A 14555-nucleotide genomic window follows, 5' to 3' on the forward strand; every position below is an offset into this window, starting at 1 on the left:
TCTCCTGTGTCTTTGCTGCCTGATTCATCAAATCAGTTTTATTTCAGAAACCAGTTCCTTGATTGACAAGGGGTAATGGGTACAAACTGGAACACAAGAGGTTCCACTTAAACTTGAGAAGAAACTTCTTCTCAGTGAGGGTGATGGAACACTGGAACAGGCTGCCCAGGGAGGTTGTGGAGTCTCCTTCCCTGGAGACATTCAAAACCCGCCTGGACGCATTCCTGTGTAACATTATCTAGGTGTTCCTGCTCCGGCAGGGGGATTGGACTAGATGATCTTTCGAGGTCCCTTCCAATCTCTAGCATACCGTGATACTGTGATACTGTGATTAATTGTAGTCTGATTTTCATTGTCTAACAAGGACTATATTAACCTACTTCTTGCCCCAGGTCTTTGACAGATTTATGAAAAGTTAGCGATAAAGTTGACCTGATTCTACAGCTTTGCAGTAAAACTAAAGCAATGTTTAAGAGTTACTGTTTCAAAGGGTGAATGTTTAAAGGTAGTTACACATTTGAGTTTCACTACATTTGTCCCAGCTTAGTGGCACTTCTCTTTCATAGGAATAACTCTGCTTGATCAACGCAAGTCTAGTCTGCAGCTGGAACTGAGTACTGAATGAGAGTCTAACCACACAACAAATTACAGTTTTGGAGACATGTACATCTCACTAATACATTAATCTCTCCAATGAAAATATTAATATAATTCAAATGTATATTTATTCACATTCTAAAATTAAATGCAATTAAATTTATTTTGTTCTTTAATTTTGTATACCTCTAAGTAGGTTTGAGAACACAAAAGTTCTGAGAAACTCTGAGTGCCAGAACATACATTTATGACAGAATTAAGTATTCTGCCATTAAAATAACGAACTTTTCTATTTTTCTACTGGGAACTGTTAGATATTGTTTGCACTTTAGGTTGTGACTTAATAAGATGCAAAAAGTAAAACATTTATTGTATGATGAGCAATATTGGCAGTAGTATTAATCAAGTTATGATTCAAAAAAGGTAATATGCACTTTTATGTTTGGAAAGAATGTGAAATAGCATAAAAATAAAATATTTATGGATCAGGGTGACACTTTCAAGGGTCATAAAGATAATCAATGCTTTACTGTGTAAGTGCTTATCAGTTCACTGCAGTTCAGGTGCTTATCAGATAGTTCTTTGTGGTTCTTAAGGTCAGCAAAGGTTAATAGGCATTTAGAAAAGTTAGTCCTTATAAGGCAAACAAGTGTATGTTCCCTGCATCACATCATCTCTAGTCCAGGAGCTGCTGATTTTGCACTCTCGTATAGAGTGCAATACAGGCAAAGCAAACCAAGTCCTTGAAGGGAAGGTAGGTACTAGAGCTGCAGTTTCTCCAGGGGGATGTCCAAGTCTGCCCTCATAATACGAGGGGTTTTTTCCGTAGTCTGATAAGCTGGCTTCAGGTTTTTTTGCAGCCCCAAGCCTTCACCCTTAGCCTTTGCTCTTTTCTTCTTTGCACACACTGGGTTTCAGCTATCCCCTAGATCTCATAAGCTACTTGTAAGAGTCTCCACTAAACTTTAGTGCACCCAAGCTGTGACTAGATTATTGCTAGCAAAGGTTTTGCATGTTCTGGATGCAGTTTTCCCTTTCCCATTCCTTTTCTCTTTTCCTTTCTCTTCTGCCAATATTCTGCATCTTTTGGTGGAGTCACCCATAAAATTTATGCTTCAAGGACAGATTGGAATTTGTAATTTTCCCAAGTAAGCAAAGTCACTCTGTCATTACTTTGTGCCCTAGACTAAGGGATGTTTTGCAGAAATACGTCCTGACAAATAAATGTATTTCAGAGGGAGCAGAACCATTGAATGTGTAGCTTCATCAAAAATGTTTATATCCTAGACCTACCTAAACTGGAAGATGTTGGGGAATAGACTGGGAATTTGCTACTGACTTTATCTCTACTCACCCGAGTTTATTTATGGAACAAACCACTTCTGCCTGTCAGATTCCAAGTATCAGAAAGTGGTCACTCTTTCTGATTCCCTCTCTGTTTTCATAGTGTCTTAATCAACTTGGTTTCAATTTAATTGATGAAACAAAACCAAGTCTTTAAGTAAAAGCAAGCAATTTCCAACTCAGAATCAGGTAATAGCTTTTCTTGTGCTTTCATTATTCTCTACGTGGTGCCTATGTAGCAGTGTTTTAAAAATCCACAGGGCTTTTGTGACTCTTCCTGCTAATGAACTATGTTGTTAAACCTTTTGAGCTTTTCTGAAAAACAGTGACAGGTTTTTCTCAAACTTAAATTAATTTCTAGTAAGCCCTTCCCATTAAAGCTAACCTATTTACCAATCTGTTGTTTGATATGTTAGCTCTGAGCTATGTGTTTTCTGATTGCTATGCTTGTGGGAGTTCTGTCTGCTGTATTCAGTGAACTTACTCCATTTAAAATGCTGTTTCATGTAACTAGGTCACTGGTAGTTAGCTTAGGACCCAAGTGCAAAAGCCACCACTTCTATAAAATACAACACACATCATGTTTGGTGTTTCATAATAAATAAGAAGCTGAACCCAAAGCAGATGGCCCATTTTCATTGGTTGGTAAAGTAATGAAATCTTTGATATGCAAACAATTATAAATGTTTACATGAAATTTTATATTAATGTGAGGAGCCTGCTATAAGAAATTTAGTTCATTTTTTCAATTATGTAAAATGCATAAAGATAAAATATGTAATCCAAACTTCAAACTTGGTATGTCCTTTATAGAGCAGCTCTCCTGTCTGCTGTCTGACCTGGTTCTGTAATATAATGTAATTCTAAATGTTTGAATGAAAGCATCACTTTCATCAGACATTCTGTTCTTACTGCAAATATAGGTCAGCTACTTAACAGAGATTTTCTGGGGTCTGCACTGATTTCAGAACCCATCACTTTTAATTCTGAATGACTTCTGGGTATAACTTTTTTAACTGCTTCGGAAAACAACGAGATAAGTGCAATTATAACTAAAGGTGTATTTATAAAAATGGATTCAGGCAAACTTCAGTGCAGTCTCATCAAACACAAACTAGTTCTAGTTCTGAAGTTGTAGCACCGTACCATAACGAATGCTTTCATGGGGACAGGTGATGCCTGTTGTAGCTTGCCTGTAAGCAGAGGTGTGAAAGATAGTTACTCCTGGTTAATATGTTATTGTCTGTTTGGATGTTCTCTTTTTCATGCAAAATAATTTTCTTCTAAAACTTCTGTTTCCCACTAGAACCTTGCTTTTACCATTCTAATCAGAATCTTTTTTCTCTTTAAATAGGAACTAGAACAGTTGCTAATGATGGAGACAAAAAATTACAGAAAGACCATAAAGTTTTACCAGAAACTGTTACAGAAAGAAAAAAGCAGGAAAGGTAAGATTACAGCAACTTGCCAGTAATGAAATGGATGTGTAGTATTTTAAGGATTTTATTTTATTATTTTTCCCTGTAAATCAGAATCAGTGATGTTCTTACACTGTGCATTTTAAATTTAAAGGTCCTGAAACTAAATCTATGTTGCCCAAACTGAGAGAACAGCTACAGGAGATTAAATCAAAAGTACAGTTTCTTGAACTGGTGAAGAAATATGTGCAGGCAAGTCAGACTTTATTATGTTTCATTTGTCATTTCATCACTGCATCAGTGTAGTTGGCTGCTCAAGTCAGGATATGAAATGCAAAATGTTTGGTGTCAAAGTGCCAAGTTAAGTAGGATCTAAATTAGCAAAAGAAAAAGTAACTGCTATTGGTATTGCTTAGAAGTTAAAATATAAATAAAGCAGTTGCATAATGAACTGTGATTAGGCTTTGACTGCATTTTGTGTGGATTTTCCTCTTTAGTTTCCTACGGTTCATGTTTTCATGGCTTTGCATCTTTGAGCAGATCATGTACGCAGAGCAGTGGGGTGTGGAATCCTGTGTGCTGCCTACAGTCATTCGCAACGGGAGAACTGACATGGTGGATGTGACACCTACAGATGAGTCATCAGTGCTTCTTTACTATAACACAGAGAAACATCAGTGTAATAAACAAAATGGAACAGGAGTTCTGCAGGCTGGTACACCCCTTGGTTTAATGGCTTATTTATATTCTAGGTATAGTATCTTTTGCATGTCCTTAATTTAGAGTGGGTTGAGGCATAGTTGCTAATTCAGGAAAAAATAGTCTCTGTGATAAATCCTAGTTCCTCAACATTGCATAAATTCCCCTCTCTTGAATCGAGTTTAATGTCATTTCTGTGAACAGTTATTTACAGAAATGGGCATGGAAATGGCAAAAGACAACCTGATAAGAAATAGGCCAAACTGTTAAGTTTGGATTCAATTAAAACTTGAAGCATTTGATAACAAATCAAAAACTAGTAACTTATAACTTTTTAATCCTGTATTTATTTAAGGTTTTGCTCTTATGGTTGCCATGGAATCAAGGCTTTATGTTACTGCCAGCAGGATAACAATTCTTCAAAACATAAAAATTGATAATTCTTATTAATAGGGTCTGGATATGAAAATGTTTTACAGATTATTGCCCCAGTCCTTGGGACTGATCAAGATGCAGGCTTCTTTCAGGGCTTCAATGGGGACAAAGATGTCCTTTAATCTTTAACTAGGGTGAGGGCAGTGTTGTTTTAGGGTGCCTGAGACACAACGGTATGAAGGATGGAAACTGCCTGAGAGGCTTCATCAGACTTGTGCCACTATAGAGGGAGCAACTTATTCCCAGCTGCTTCTTCCAGGTCATCCTGACTTTTCAGAATCAGTTACTTATCCTGAGTGTTGCTGTTCCTGAGAGTTAATGTTATGCACAAAGTGAAGAAATTGTTTTAGTCAGAGCTCCCACATGTATCAAACCCAAATTTTTATGGTTAGCCGTAAACCGTCAGGGAGACAGGACAATTAATCTGTGTTCAGACCTTGAGAGTATGTGTGTGTATAAAAAAAAAAAATGCACATTTTAAATGTGTGTAATGAGTATATTCTGTTGTTAAAACAACCCCTACTCTAATTAGAGCTACAGGAAATATTTTCTTGCTTAAAGTATCTACTTTTTATGCTGTTATTATAATAAAAATCTTTTAAAGTGAGATGATGGGGAAAAAATTTAAACTTGTTCTTCCATACTACTTAAAAGGTAATTTTTTATCATAATGGAGATGTGGTTATTCACAAAATTGCAAATAGAGAAACTTTTTTTAAAACAAATTATGCTTTCAGTGTTGGCAATCACAATATTTGGTGTGTAAAAACAAAATAAAAAGGAATCGGGTTTTTATGTACAGCTTCAGAATTTAAAATCCCTGTTAATTCATGATATTTTGAGGAATTTTTTTCTACTGTTGTAGTCTGATGCAAGAAGGAAATGTGGTTTTACTTGTCTGAAGTTTTTCTTGTTCTTCACAGAAATGCATTTTTAGAAGGCTATGTACAGCAGTTTCTCTACACATTTCGCTATTTCTGCACACAAGAAGAATTTTTGCAGTTTCTTCTTGATAGAATCAGCAGCACTTTGTCCAGGTACAGTAATTTCCTGTGAAAAATTGTATTAAAGCACAGTTGTCCTCAGTTGTGTCCCCTCCCAATGGCAAATAGCTGTTTCTGAACAGCTCTACCTAATTAAATTGAATTTTGATGGGTTTTTTTATAAGACTCTCTTGTAAAGTGAGATTGACCCTAGAGCAAGTGCTATGTATGACAGTGTGCTTACTTTTTTTTTTTTTTTTTTTTAGTTCTGAATTCTTACTTTTAATAGTTGTTTGGTGGTGGGTTAAGTACAACTACAGCTTTGTTTCCATAGAGCCATGGATTCTAGAGCCATGAAGCTCAAGAGTAGATAGTGCAGTCATTACCAAATAATACTTGTGATTTTTTTGAACACATAATGCCTTAACACTTTGAAAATAAACTTGTGGTTTATTGAACAATTATTTTTAAATTTGGATTGGATATCAGTTTTGGTTAAAACAGTTCCTTTTTCTTCTCACCAGTGCAAGCCTGGGTCCTTCCACCTCACTTACCAAAATATGTAACCGCAGTTTCTACATCCTGCAGGCTTGGATTGAAGACTGCTACAGTGTAGACTTTGCAACAAATACTGATCTTTTATGCACCTTAAAAGAATTTATTTCTTCCAAGGTAAGTCAGAATTTCAGTAGAGGCTTAAAGGGGGGGAAAATATATAACCAATTTAAGTCAGTTAGGGTATATGTAAGATTCTTATTGCAAAAAACTGTCCTAATTACAATTAAAAGAAATATACTGCTGTCTTTGACAGCTATGTTGAATATGTCTGGTTTTGGACAGACATGGATTTTTCAACTGTATTGTCTTGCTTATATTTTATGGGAAATTTAGTTCAATATTCTGTTAACCTGTTTTGCATTTACAGGTTGCTCCATTAAATGGCTATGGTGAGCGATTGTTGTCATTGCTTGAGGATGCTTCTGCCAGGAGAAGTGGCAGTGCTTATCAGAACTCCAGCCTGGACAAATGTGAAGAGGAAGGTGAGAAGGACAGAAAAACATTACATTCCATATGTAAAAAACTCTCAGAAGACGCTTCCCGAAAGGTATGTCTTTTCACCAGACTGCAGTATATGGAACACATTTCCATCGATTGTTTTCTGACAAAAACTAGAGATCCAGCTCATGGTCAAGATCCTGATTTAGCAAAAATTATCTACCTGCATTTTAAATTTTCTGTTGGAAGTATTTAAGGCCTAAACTGTTCTATAACTGCAGAAATAATCTTAAGCCTTAATTGTGCCCTGTCAGCTGTTTCAGTAATGTAGAACACGTAATAATTTTGAGAGAACTTGAACTCTTCATCCTTGATTCTACCATGTGACTTACCGAGGAAACTTTTTCCTCCTTGTCAAAGATAAATACTTCTTATTGGGCATATATCTTTGTAAGACTATAGTCTTACAACAGCAGGAGGTGAGAGGGTTTCTGCTGAAACTTCAAAGCGTTGTAGCAGAAACTTGTCTAAACTTTTGTCCACCTTTACTGATTTATATAGTGTGCTAGTGAAAAATAACCCCAGAAGCCGGAATATGCTGTATAATACTTTTCCTGAAAAAAAGACCTTTCTCTACAGAGTGACCAAAATGACATGTGGAAGTCAAATGTACCTGTAATGTGTAAGTTGAATTTAGAATCAGCCTTCTGAAAAAGGTGCAGAATTCCATGGAGTATGCTGGGGATTCAACCATTAAAGGGCAAGCAGAATAGAGAAACATGGACTTGTTTTATTCTCACTGTATTTTAATGATACTGGAAGATAGAAAAAGGGAAAAGAATGGAAAACCAAATTTTTTTTTTTTTAAAGGATGTTTGATGCTAATTAAAAACAGTACAAGAAATAGTAAGACGTAGAATATAAAATATAGAACTTAAGAGTATGAACCATATTATAGCATTAAGCCTGAATGCACAGAAGGTTGTTTTAAATACTGATCTGGCAACCTACTGTACAGACTCATCGACTGTGAGTATTAGTTTAAAATAGCAGTGTTGAATAAACCAATCAGTGTCTGGGCTAACCTTGAAGATGAACTGAAAAGTTTTGCATCCACAAGCGTGTTCCTCTAACAGAACATTCCAGGAAGTTACATCAAGTAGAGACAATGTTTGCTTTAAAGAAGTTGTAGTTTGGTTTTTTTCTTCCCTACAGAACTTTAACTGGAAACTTTTGAAAGGTGTGGGACCAATTGCACAATATCAGAGAGAGCGACTGTACACTGGTTCATCAGTTTTGCCAAAGCCATGCTATAACACTTTAACAGAAGAATTCCCAGTCTCCTTCACTAAAGCAGATGAAGTAGGACCGTATCTCTTAATAGAATACAGTGTGCAACAGCTTTGTTGTCAGCTGACATTACTGCAACAGGTACAGAGGTCTAGGTTTACTTGGAAGTACAAATAATGTCTATCTTCTTAATTTTACTCAGCCTTCTTTCCTTAGCATTTCCCAACCCTCTTTCAAGCTATTTTGTATTACTTCATAAGACTTTGAATTAAGACGATCCATTTTTCTCTGAACTTTCTACGGTAAAATTTAGGCTGTGATCCCTCTGATAAATTTGCTGAAGAGACGGGAAGGGGAGGCAGGAGGAGAAGAACTGTCTGTTGTTTTTATCCCTGAATATTTTAAAAGAACTGCTTTATCTTAACAACAGCTATATCTTGCTCTTTTTGTTTAGGAAGTATTTCATAAATGTCATCCAGTACACTTTCTAAATTCAAGAGCACTTGGTGTTAAAGACAAATGTGTTTCTGTCCAAAAGTAAGTTACTTATTTTAACTGCCCTCTATTCTGTTGATGCATAATAACTTACTGTGTTATACCTTTAATATGTTCAGGAAGAGGGAAACATTTGAAATACTTAATATCTTTTCAACAGACTAGATAGTCTGTTTATATAAATATTTTACTTTCAGGAGATTTTATACATTTGTAGGTGCATGTACCTGTGCACGTATGTGGTAGGTCACATTTGAAAGGTGATTTCTTTTAAATTTAAAGTGGGTCAGGCCAAAATATTTCTGAAGACTTGTCCTGGGGGGTTGCTTCAAAGGTTCCATTTTTGGCAGAAAAAAAAAAAAAGAATAGTTTCTGTAACAGGCTTTGTGATCATGCATGTTTGTATGTATATAAAATCTCAGTGACCATTGTAGTGTCACAGAATAGATGAGGTTGGAAGAGACCTCTCAAGGTCATGTAGTACAACATTCCCTGCCTTAAGCAAGTTCAGTGAGAGCAGGTTGTTCAGACTTTGTGCAGTTGGGTTCTGAATGTGGATGGAAACATCAGAGCCTCTCTGTGCAATGTTCATTTTGTACTGTTAGATAGATGAAGTATCAAGTATTCACAGATAGATAAGAATTTTCCTCTAGTTATTAAAGTGGTTATCAACCTATTTAAATTACTTGCTCAATGGTAATTGTTGTTTTCATCCAGCTACATGGACCTAATTATATTTGATTATGGTCTGCTTCTTATATATTCAGTGGATTCAGCTAGCTTTTAATTAATACTTGTTAATTGCACTATCATCTGTAGTAGACTTTTTTTTAAGAGCAGGGAATGAATATCTAAGGCAGCTCATCTTTTACAGATTGTCAAATGACAGAGGCTAAATTTGCTGGTTTATACTGATTCGGTCATTCAAGCACGGGAAACAAACTGTATGGTGCCACTAGGTATCAGGCTCAATTTTTTACGTGACTGCAGTTTTTAATGAGTTTGGATTTCTGGCTGTTATTTTGCACCAGATTAGATGGTTTGGTTTATTTAGTAACAAGTGGTGAAAGTGTCTTTATGTATAGAAATGTATACTACATCCTTATCTTGAAATTACATATAATTATCTTCTAATTATAGAGAAAAAAGTGACATAATTCACTATGTACTTTGTAAAAGATCATAAACTCAAGACTGCAAGCACTGCAAAATCATTTTAAATGGTTAGAAGCTGGCATCTTCACAATCAAGATTTTCTTTGAAAATCCAAAGTCAGCATCAATTATTTTTGCCTTTTTTTCCCCATTTTCTCCATAGAGCTGTTTCTGCTGAGACAGTTTCTTTTAAAGTCTGTAATCTGTTTCTGTCAAAGTGCATACAAGACCAGTACCTTCTACAATTATTAAGAAATGCAGACAATGTCAGCACCTGGGTTGCTGCTGAAATTGTAACATGTCACACATCTAAGGTTTGTCATTGTTTTATTGTATTATTAATTATGAAATAGTTATTGTTATTGTATAGGAGTTGCTATATAGCAAAGCTGCCATAAATATTCTGAAGTGCACCTGTAAGGGGGCAGTTAAAAATCCAGTTTGCAAGGAGGGTCTTGGATGTTTTATAGTAGATCTCAAAACTTATTAAAATTTAAGAAATGGGTTGCCTGAGGAGAATAGATGTCAGACAAGAACAACCTGGTGACAGAAAATGGGAATTTTTGTGCTGGAGGGAAATGTTATCACAATCAACAATTTTGGTAACAAATTCAAACAGAAAATGCATCTCCTTTTTTTTCCTTCTCATTTAATTTTATTATGTAGATTTATGTAGATTTACTATATATATTTAGTATATATTTTATAGAGAGAGAGTATATCTTACTTTTTTTTTCAGCTGCAGGTGAGCTTGTTGTCAAAATTTCTTCTTATAGCAAAACACTGCTATGAACAAAGAAATTTTGCTACTGCGATGCAAATCCTAGCAGGCTTGGAAAATCTTATTGTACGACAGTTACCAGTAAGTTTGGGGCTCTGTTCTGCAACTATTCTGCTTAACATAATCTTTTTCCAATATAGATGTTAATGTGAAAAACAAAAATGTATTTTGTTTTCTTGTAAGGCCTGGAAAATTTTACCTGCAAAAGTAGCTGAAATAATGGAGGAACTCAAGGCTGTTGAGGTATAGTATGATGTCTTTAATATAAAAACACTTCTTTGGGGTTGCAGAAGATGCAAATTCTGCTTAAGTGGGTGCATCTGCAGCATGAAAGCCATAATTATTATTTTGTATTATAAAGGAGTTTTTAATTTAAGACTTCTGACTCTTAATCCAAGAGGTTTACATGAATTTTCCTCTCGGTATTTCTCAAGAACATATCCTGTGTGACTAAAAATAAAGGCATTTCAAAGCAAGCTAGATCATTAAATACACTTTTTCTGACAATGTCTGCAGAAATTTTGTGGCTGTAATCTGTTTTGAAAAATCTTAAATGTTTGTTTTATCAGAGGCATTTTCTCACTGATCTGTGCAATTTTGAATCATAGAGTGAAGTTCTAAAATATTATTTTGGTTATGATTTAGAACAATTATAATTATGTATGAAGTATCTTTTGATTACTTACTTTCTGTGCTTTAAAATGTTTGCCACCAGGTTAATTCATAGTGTAGTCTTCAATGCCAGAAGTTAATATTCATGACAAACAAATCTGTAGCGCTAAACACATGAAGTGGTGAACTTCTGTTAAAACCTGCCCCGGTACTTAATGTGAGATTGATCTGTGTGTGTTTTTAAACTAGGTGTTTTTAAAAAGTGACAGCTTGTGCTTGATGGAAGGAGAAAGATTCAAAACACTTCCAACAATTCCATCAGCCCATGTTTTGGCTATGCATGTCCAACAACTTGAAACTGGGGGATTCACAATGACAAATGGAGCTCACAAGTGGACTAAACTTAAGTAATAATTTTAATTATATGTGTATGTCACGTGACTTTTTAAAATAGACTGTTGTCTAAAGGGATAATGAAAGCTAATGCAACATTTCACAGCAGTTTAAATGGTTTCAGTCAAAGGGATATACACTGTAGAAGAGAATGCTCGATGCCTTTGAATTTCTTTCAAAGTTTGTTTTTGGGGAGTTTGGTTTTGGTTTTATTGTCAGCATAAGAAACTAATTTTTTTTTTTACTATATTCTCTTTCAAGAAATATTGCAAAAGTTGTGAGCCAAGTTCATGCATTTCAAGAGAATCCTTACACATATACACCAGATTTCAAGCTGCAATCTTACCTCAGACAAAGAATAACTCGCTTTAAAGACGCAGATGTTTCTGCCTTGGCAGCTGACAACTGTGCCAACTTCCATCAGATACCAGCAGAAAAACATTCTCGAAAAATTCAGGACACACTGCGCAGAATGAAGGCAACATTTCAGTAATTATTTACATTTCATCTGTTGTATTCAAAGTGTGGATTGTAAGACTAGATTCAGTTGACTTCATCTCCTGGACCGATTCCTAAGCAGATACTTAAGGGAAGTGACTTAAAATACTATCTCAAGTTGACATAATTATATTTTTAACATGGAATTATAAAATGCTGACTAATGAGATTTGAATCCCTAGCAACTGGATGAAAGATCAAAAGAATAGAGGTAAAGATAAAAGTACAAAGAGTGTAGAAGAAAAGGATGACTAATTCTCACTGTTGTTTAGCATTAAAAAAATAATTAACCCCAAAACAAATATCTAAACAATACTGTTGATATACATTAAAATTATAGCTTCTGTTGCAAAGTTGGCTTAGGAGAGTTCAGAGTATAGTTCATTAAATGTTGAGTATATTTTTATATAAGCATAGTACACTTGTATCCTGTCACAGTGGTCATATAATTCAGGGACACAGATCATCTGCAATCCTTTCACTGTTGGTGTGTCTTGCTTTTATGTTGTGTATTTTGAAAGCTATAATTCAGTTAAAGAATTTGCCATCTTTTTCTTCAAGCATACTGAGGAAGGAGAGGAATGCCATGCTGCAACTTTTTTTTTATTTATTTTGTTTTGGTTTTTAATGTCATCAAACTAACCTTTTTCCAAGTGAAAATAAGGTCTGAATCTAAATATTATGAATTTATTGCTTTGCTCATGGCCTTGTCAAAACAGTAAGTGTGAAATTGCTTTTTTTTTTTCCTGTATTGGGCACAAGAATCAATTTGTGTATGTATGTATGTGTGCAGATTTCATTATGGCTTTTGCTCCTGAGGTTTCTTTTGTAGACTGCAGTGCTCCAACAGCATTAAGTAGAAGATAACTGTGTGAAATTTGGATATGCAACTTGTAAAACTTCAGTGATAACCTGTTTGTAGAGCTTATACTTACAAGACCTTCTAAATGGCAATGAATTGTGATGCTGTTGCTAGGAAGTTTGTTGAGCTACCCAGGTTTATGCAAAGCCAAATTATTAAGGCTACAAATTAGTTACAAATGCAAGTATATCTACCGGAGACACAATGATAATATTGGACAAGAAGTGGGGAAGGGCAAGAGCAGCTAAAAGAAGCTCTCTCCTCACAGCTATTTGCTAAACTAGTCTTAAAAAAAAAAAAAAAAGTAAGAAAATGTTTTGAAATATGTGAAGAGCAGATGTGAACTGTCTTGACACATTTTGGTGATGGAGAAGGATAATGATGTAAGCAATGAGAATGTGCACAGACCTAGTATATTACAAGTTGTATTACTCTATTTGACAGAAATGCATGTGCACATGTAAATTGTAGCTTCTTCAGTGCTTAAGAGGAAAGCCTCTCCTTTTCTCTTGTCAGTAACAGCAATATATACATCACAGGCCACTCCTCATATTTCTCAGTAAAAATAAGGTATGTCCATATTTTCCGTAAATATTCAGTTACTTTTCCATACTAATATAGTAATACTAACGTTTGTGTTCTTCTTGGTTTAAACACTAGAGAACTCAGTCCTCAACCATGTTTTCTTGCATGTGTTCTACTCTTAGGATGATTTATTTTATTATTTGCCATGTGTAGGTTTAGCATGTCGTTAATTGTAGTATTCTGACTTACCCTTAAGGAAACAAAATGTGTTGCTATTTCTTTAAATATTGCCAAATGTAAAAACATTTAATCTTGGCCTTCTGTCTTTATGCAATACAGTGATTTGAGAATGTTAATGATAACCTTACCTTCAGACATACATTTCACGTATTTGATCTATATGCATTTATTTTTAAAGAACTGTTTTTATTAGTATTTATTGGGGTTTTCTCCATTAAAAATTACCATTCAATTGAAGCCACGCCTTGCCTTTGAAAGATAGTAAAATCTTAAGTAGCATAAGCTTTACTAATGTAAAGAACTCCACAAAACTTGCCAATCATATTATTTTAATAAATTAATTTTACACAGTTGCCAGTCAAACTGTTGAAATTGCTTTTATGGATTTACTCAGCATTTATATTTTGCATGCATAATAGCTGTCTCATGTATTTCTTACAGTTTTTCTCAGGATTGTAAGCAACTACTACACCTAGACAATATTATGTTTATTCTATAACAATAACTGGTGCTATACAAGAACTTAAAAATCATCTCATATCTTCTGTATAATGCTTCAGTGTATCACCTTATTTTTCTCTAAATGCATAGTAGTGAGTTACAGTACTACTTTGGGGTATTTTCATCAATTAGATATTTAAGATTTGGCATTTAGACACCACAACACCAACAATAAAAGAAAATGTAAAATAGCTATTGAAAAAAAACTCAAAATCACTTTTATACAAGGAAACTGGTTTGCTTTTTCCATGAACACTGATATATGCACATCTTATATGATGCAGATTTCAGAATAAACTAGTTACATCTAGCATATAAATGTACTGCTTATTTATTGCTAAGAAGAAGGAAGGGTTGGGCTAAAGTTTTCTTTGTGGGGAATGTCTTCTTAAAAGGAAAAACAGGACAAAATATTTCAAAGAAACAAGTTCAGTAGTATCTTGGCAAAACATTATTGGCATCAGTAGTTGTATTGTATAAATGATGGACTTCGCAGTCTGGCCTTATGTTTCCATTCCAATACCAAATTAGAATGTTCGAGAGGGAAAAAATTAGTTTGTTCTTTCAGTCAGAATTGCCACCAGCTGTCCTAGTTCATTTTTTCCACAGTTCCCTCATCTTGTTTTTATGTTGTTTATTTTTCCAACAGTGACCCATGGAGTTTCTGAAATGACATCTGCTCCTTGGGAGCCTTTCCAGGTGCTCCGTGCATTGGTGCTCTTTCTGTGTCCC

The 14555-nt window shown here is 34.8% G+C and overlaps 1 protein-coding gene across 3 annotated transcripts in view; it reads left to right on the plus strand.

Annotated features, from left to right (window-relative positions):
* The window catches only part of KNDC1 (kinase non-catalytic C-lobe domain containing 1), a 68617-nt gene extending 56045 nt beyond the window's left edge, over nucleotides 1–12572 (plus strand). For 2 of the 3 annotated variants that reach the window (XM_057402268.1, XM_057402266.1), the window contains 13 exons: nucleotides 3296–3389; nucleotides 3514–3611; nucleotides 3900–4111; nucleotides 5417–5530; nucleotides 6001–6148; nucleotides 6402–6581; nucleotides 7688–7903; nucleotides 8217–8299; nucleotides 9575–9725; nucleotides 10151–10273; nucleotides 10376–10435; nucleotides 11054–11211; nucleotides 11459–12572. In XM_057402268.1, the coding sequence (XP_057258251.1) occupies nucleotides 3296–3389; nucleotides 3514–3611; nucleotides 3900–4111; nucleotides 5417–5530; nucleotides 6001–6148; nucleotides 6402–6581; nucleotides 7688–7903; nucleotides 8217–8299; nucleotides 9575–9725; nucleotides 10151–10273; nucleotides 10376–10435; nucleotides 11054–11211; nucleotides 11459–11690 (1869 nt within the window). In that variant the 3' untranslated portion in view covers nucleotides 11691–12572. The remainder of the gene's footprint in view (nucleotides 1–3295; nucleotides 3390–3513; nucleotides 3612–3899; nucleotides 4112–5416; nucleotides 5531–6000; nucleotides 6149–6401; nucleotides 6582–7687; nucleotides 7904–8216; nucleotides 8300–9574; nucleotides 9726–10150; nucleotides 10274–10375; nucleotides 10436–11053; nucleotides 11212–11458) is intronic. The other variant, XM_057402267.1, reaches the window with a different exon arrangement.
* Nucleotides 12573–14555: the final 1983 nt, after the last annotated feature.

Source organism: Pezoporus wallicus, unplaced genomic scaffold (assembly GCF_028554395.1).
Source record: "Pezoporus wallicus isolate ANWC-B61680 ecotype Strahan unplaced genomic scaffold, APGP_CSIRO_Pwel_v1 contig_6787, whole genome shotgun sequence".
Classification (NCBI taxonomy): Eukaryota; Metazoa; Chordata; class Aves; order Psittaciformes; family Psittacidae; genus Pezoporus; species Pezoporus wallicus.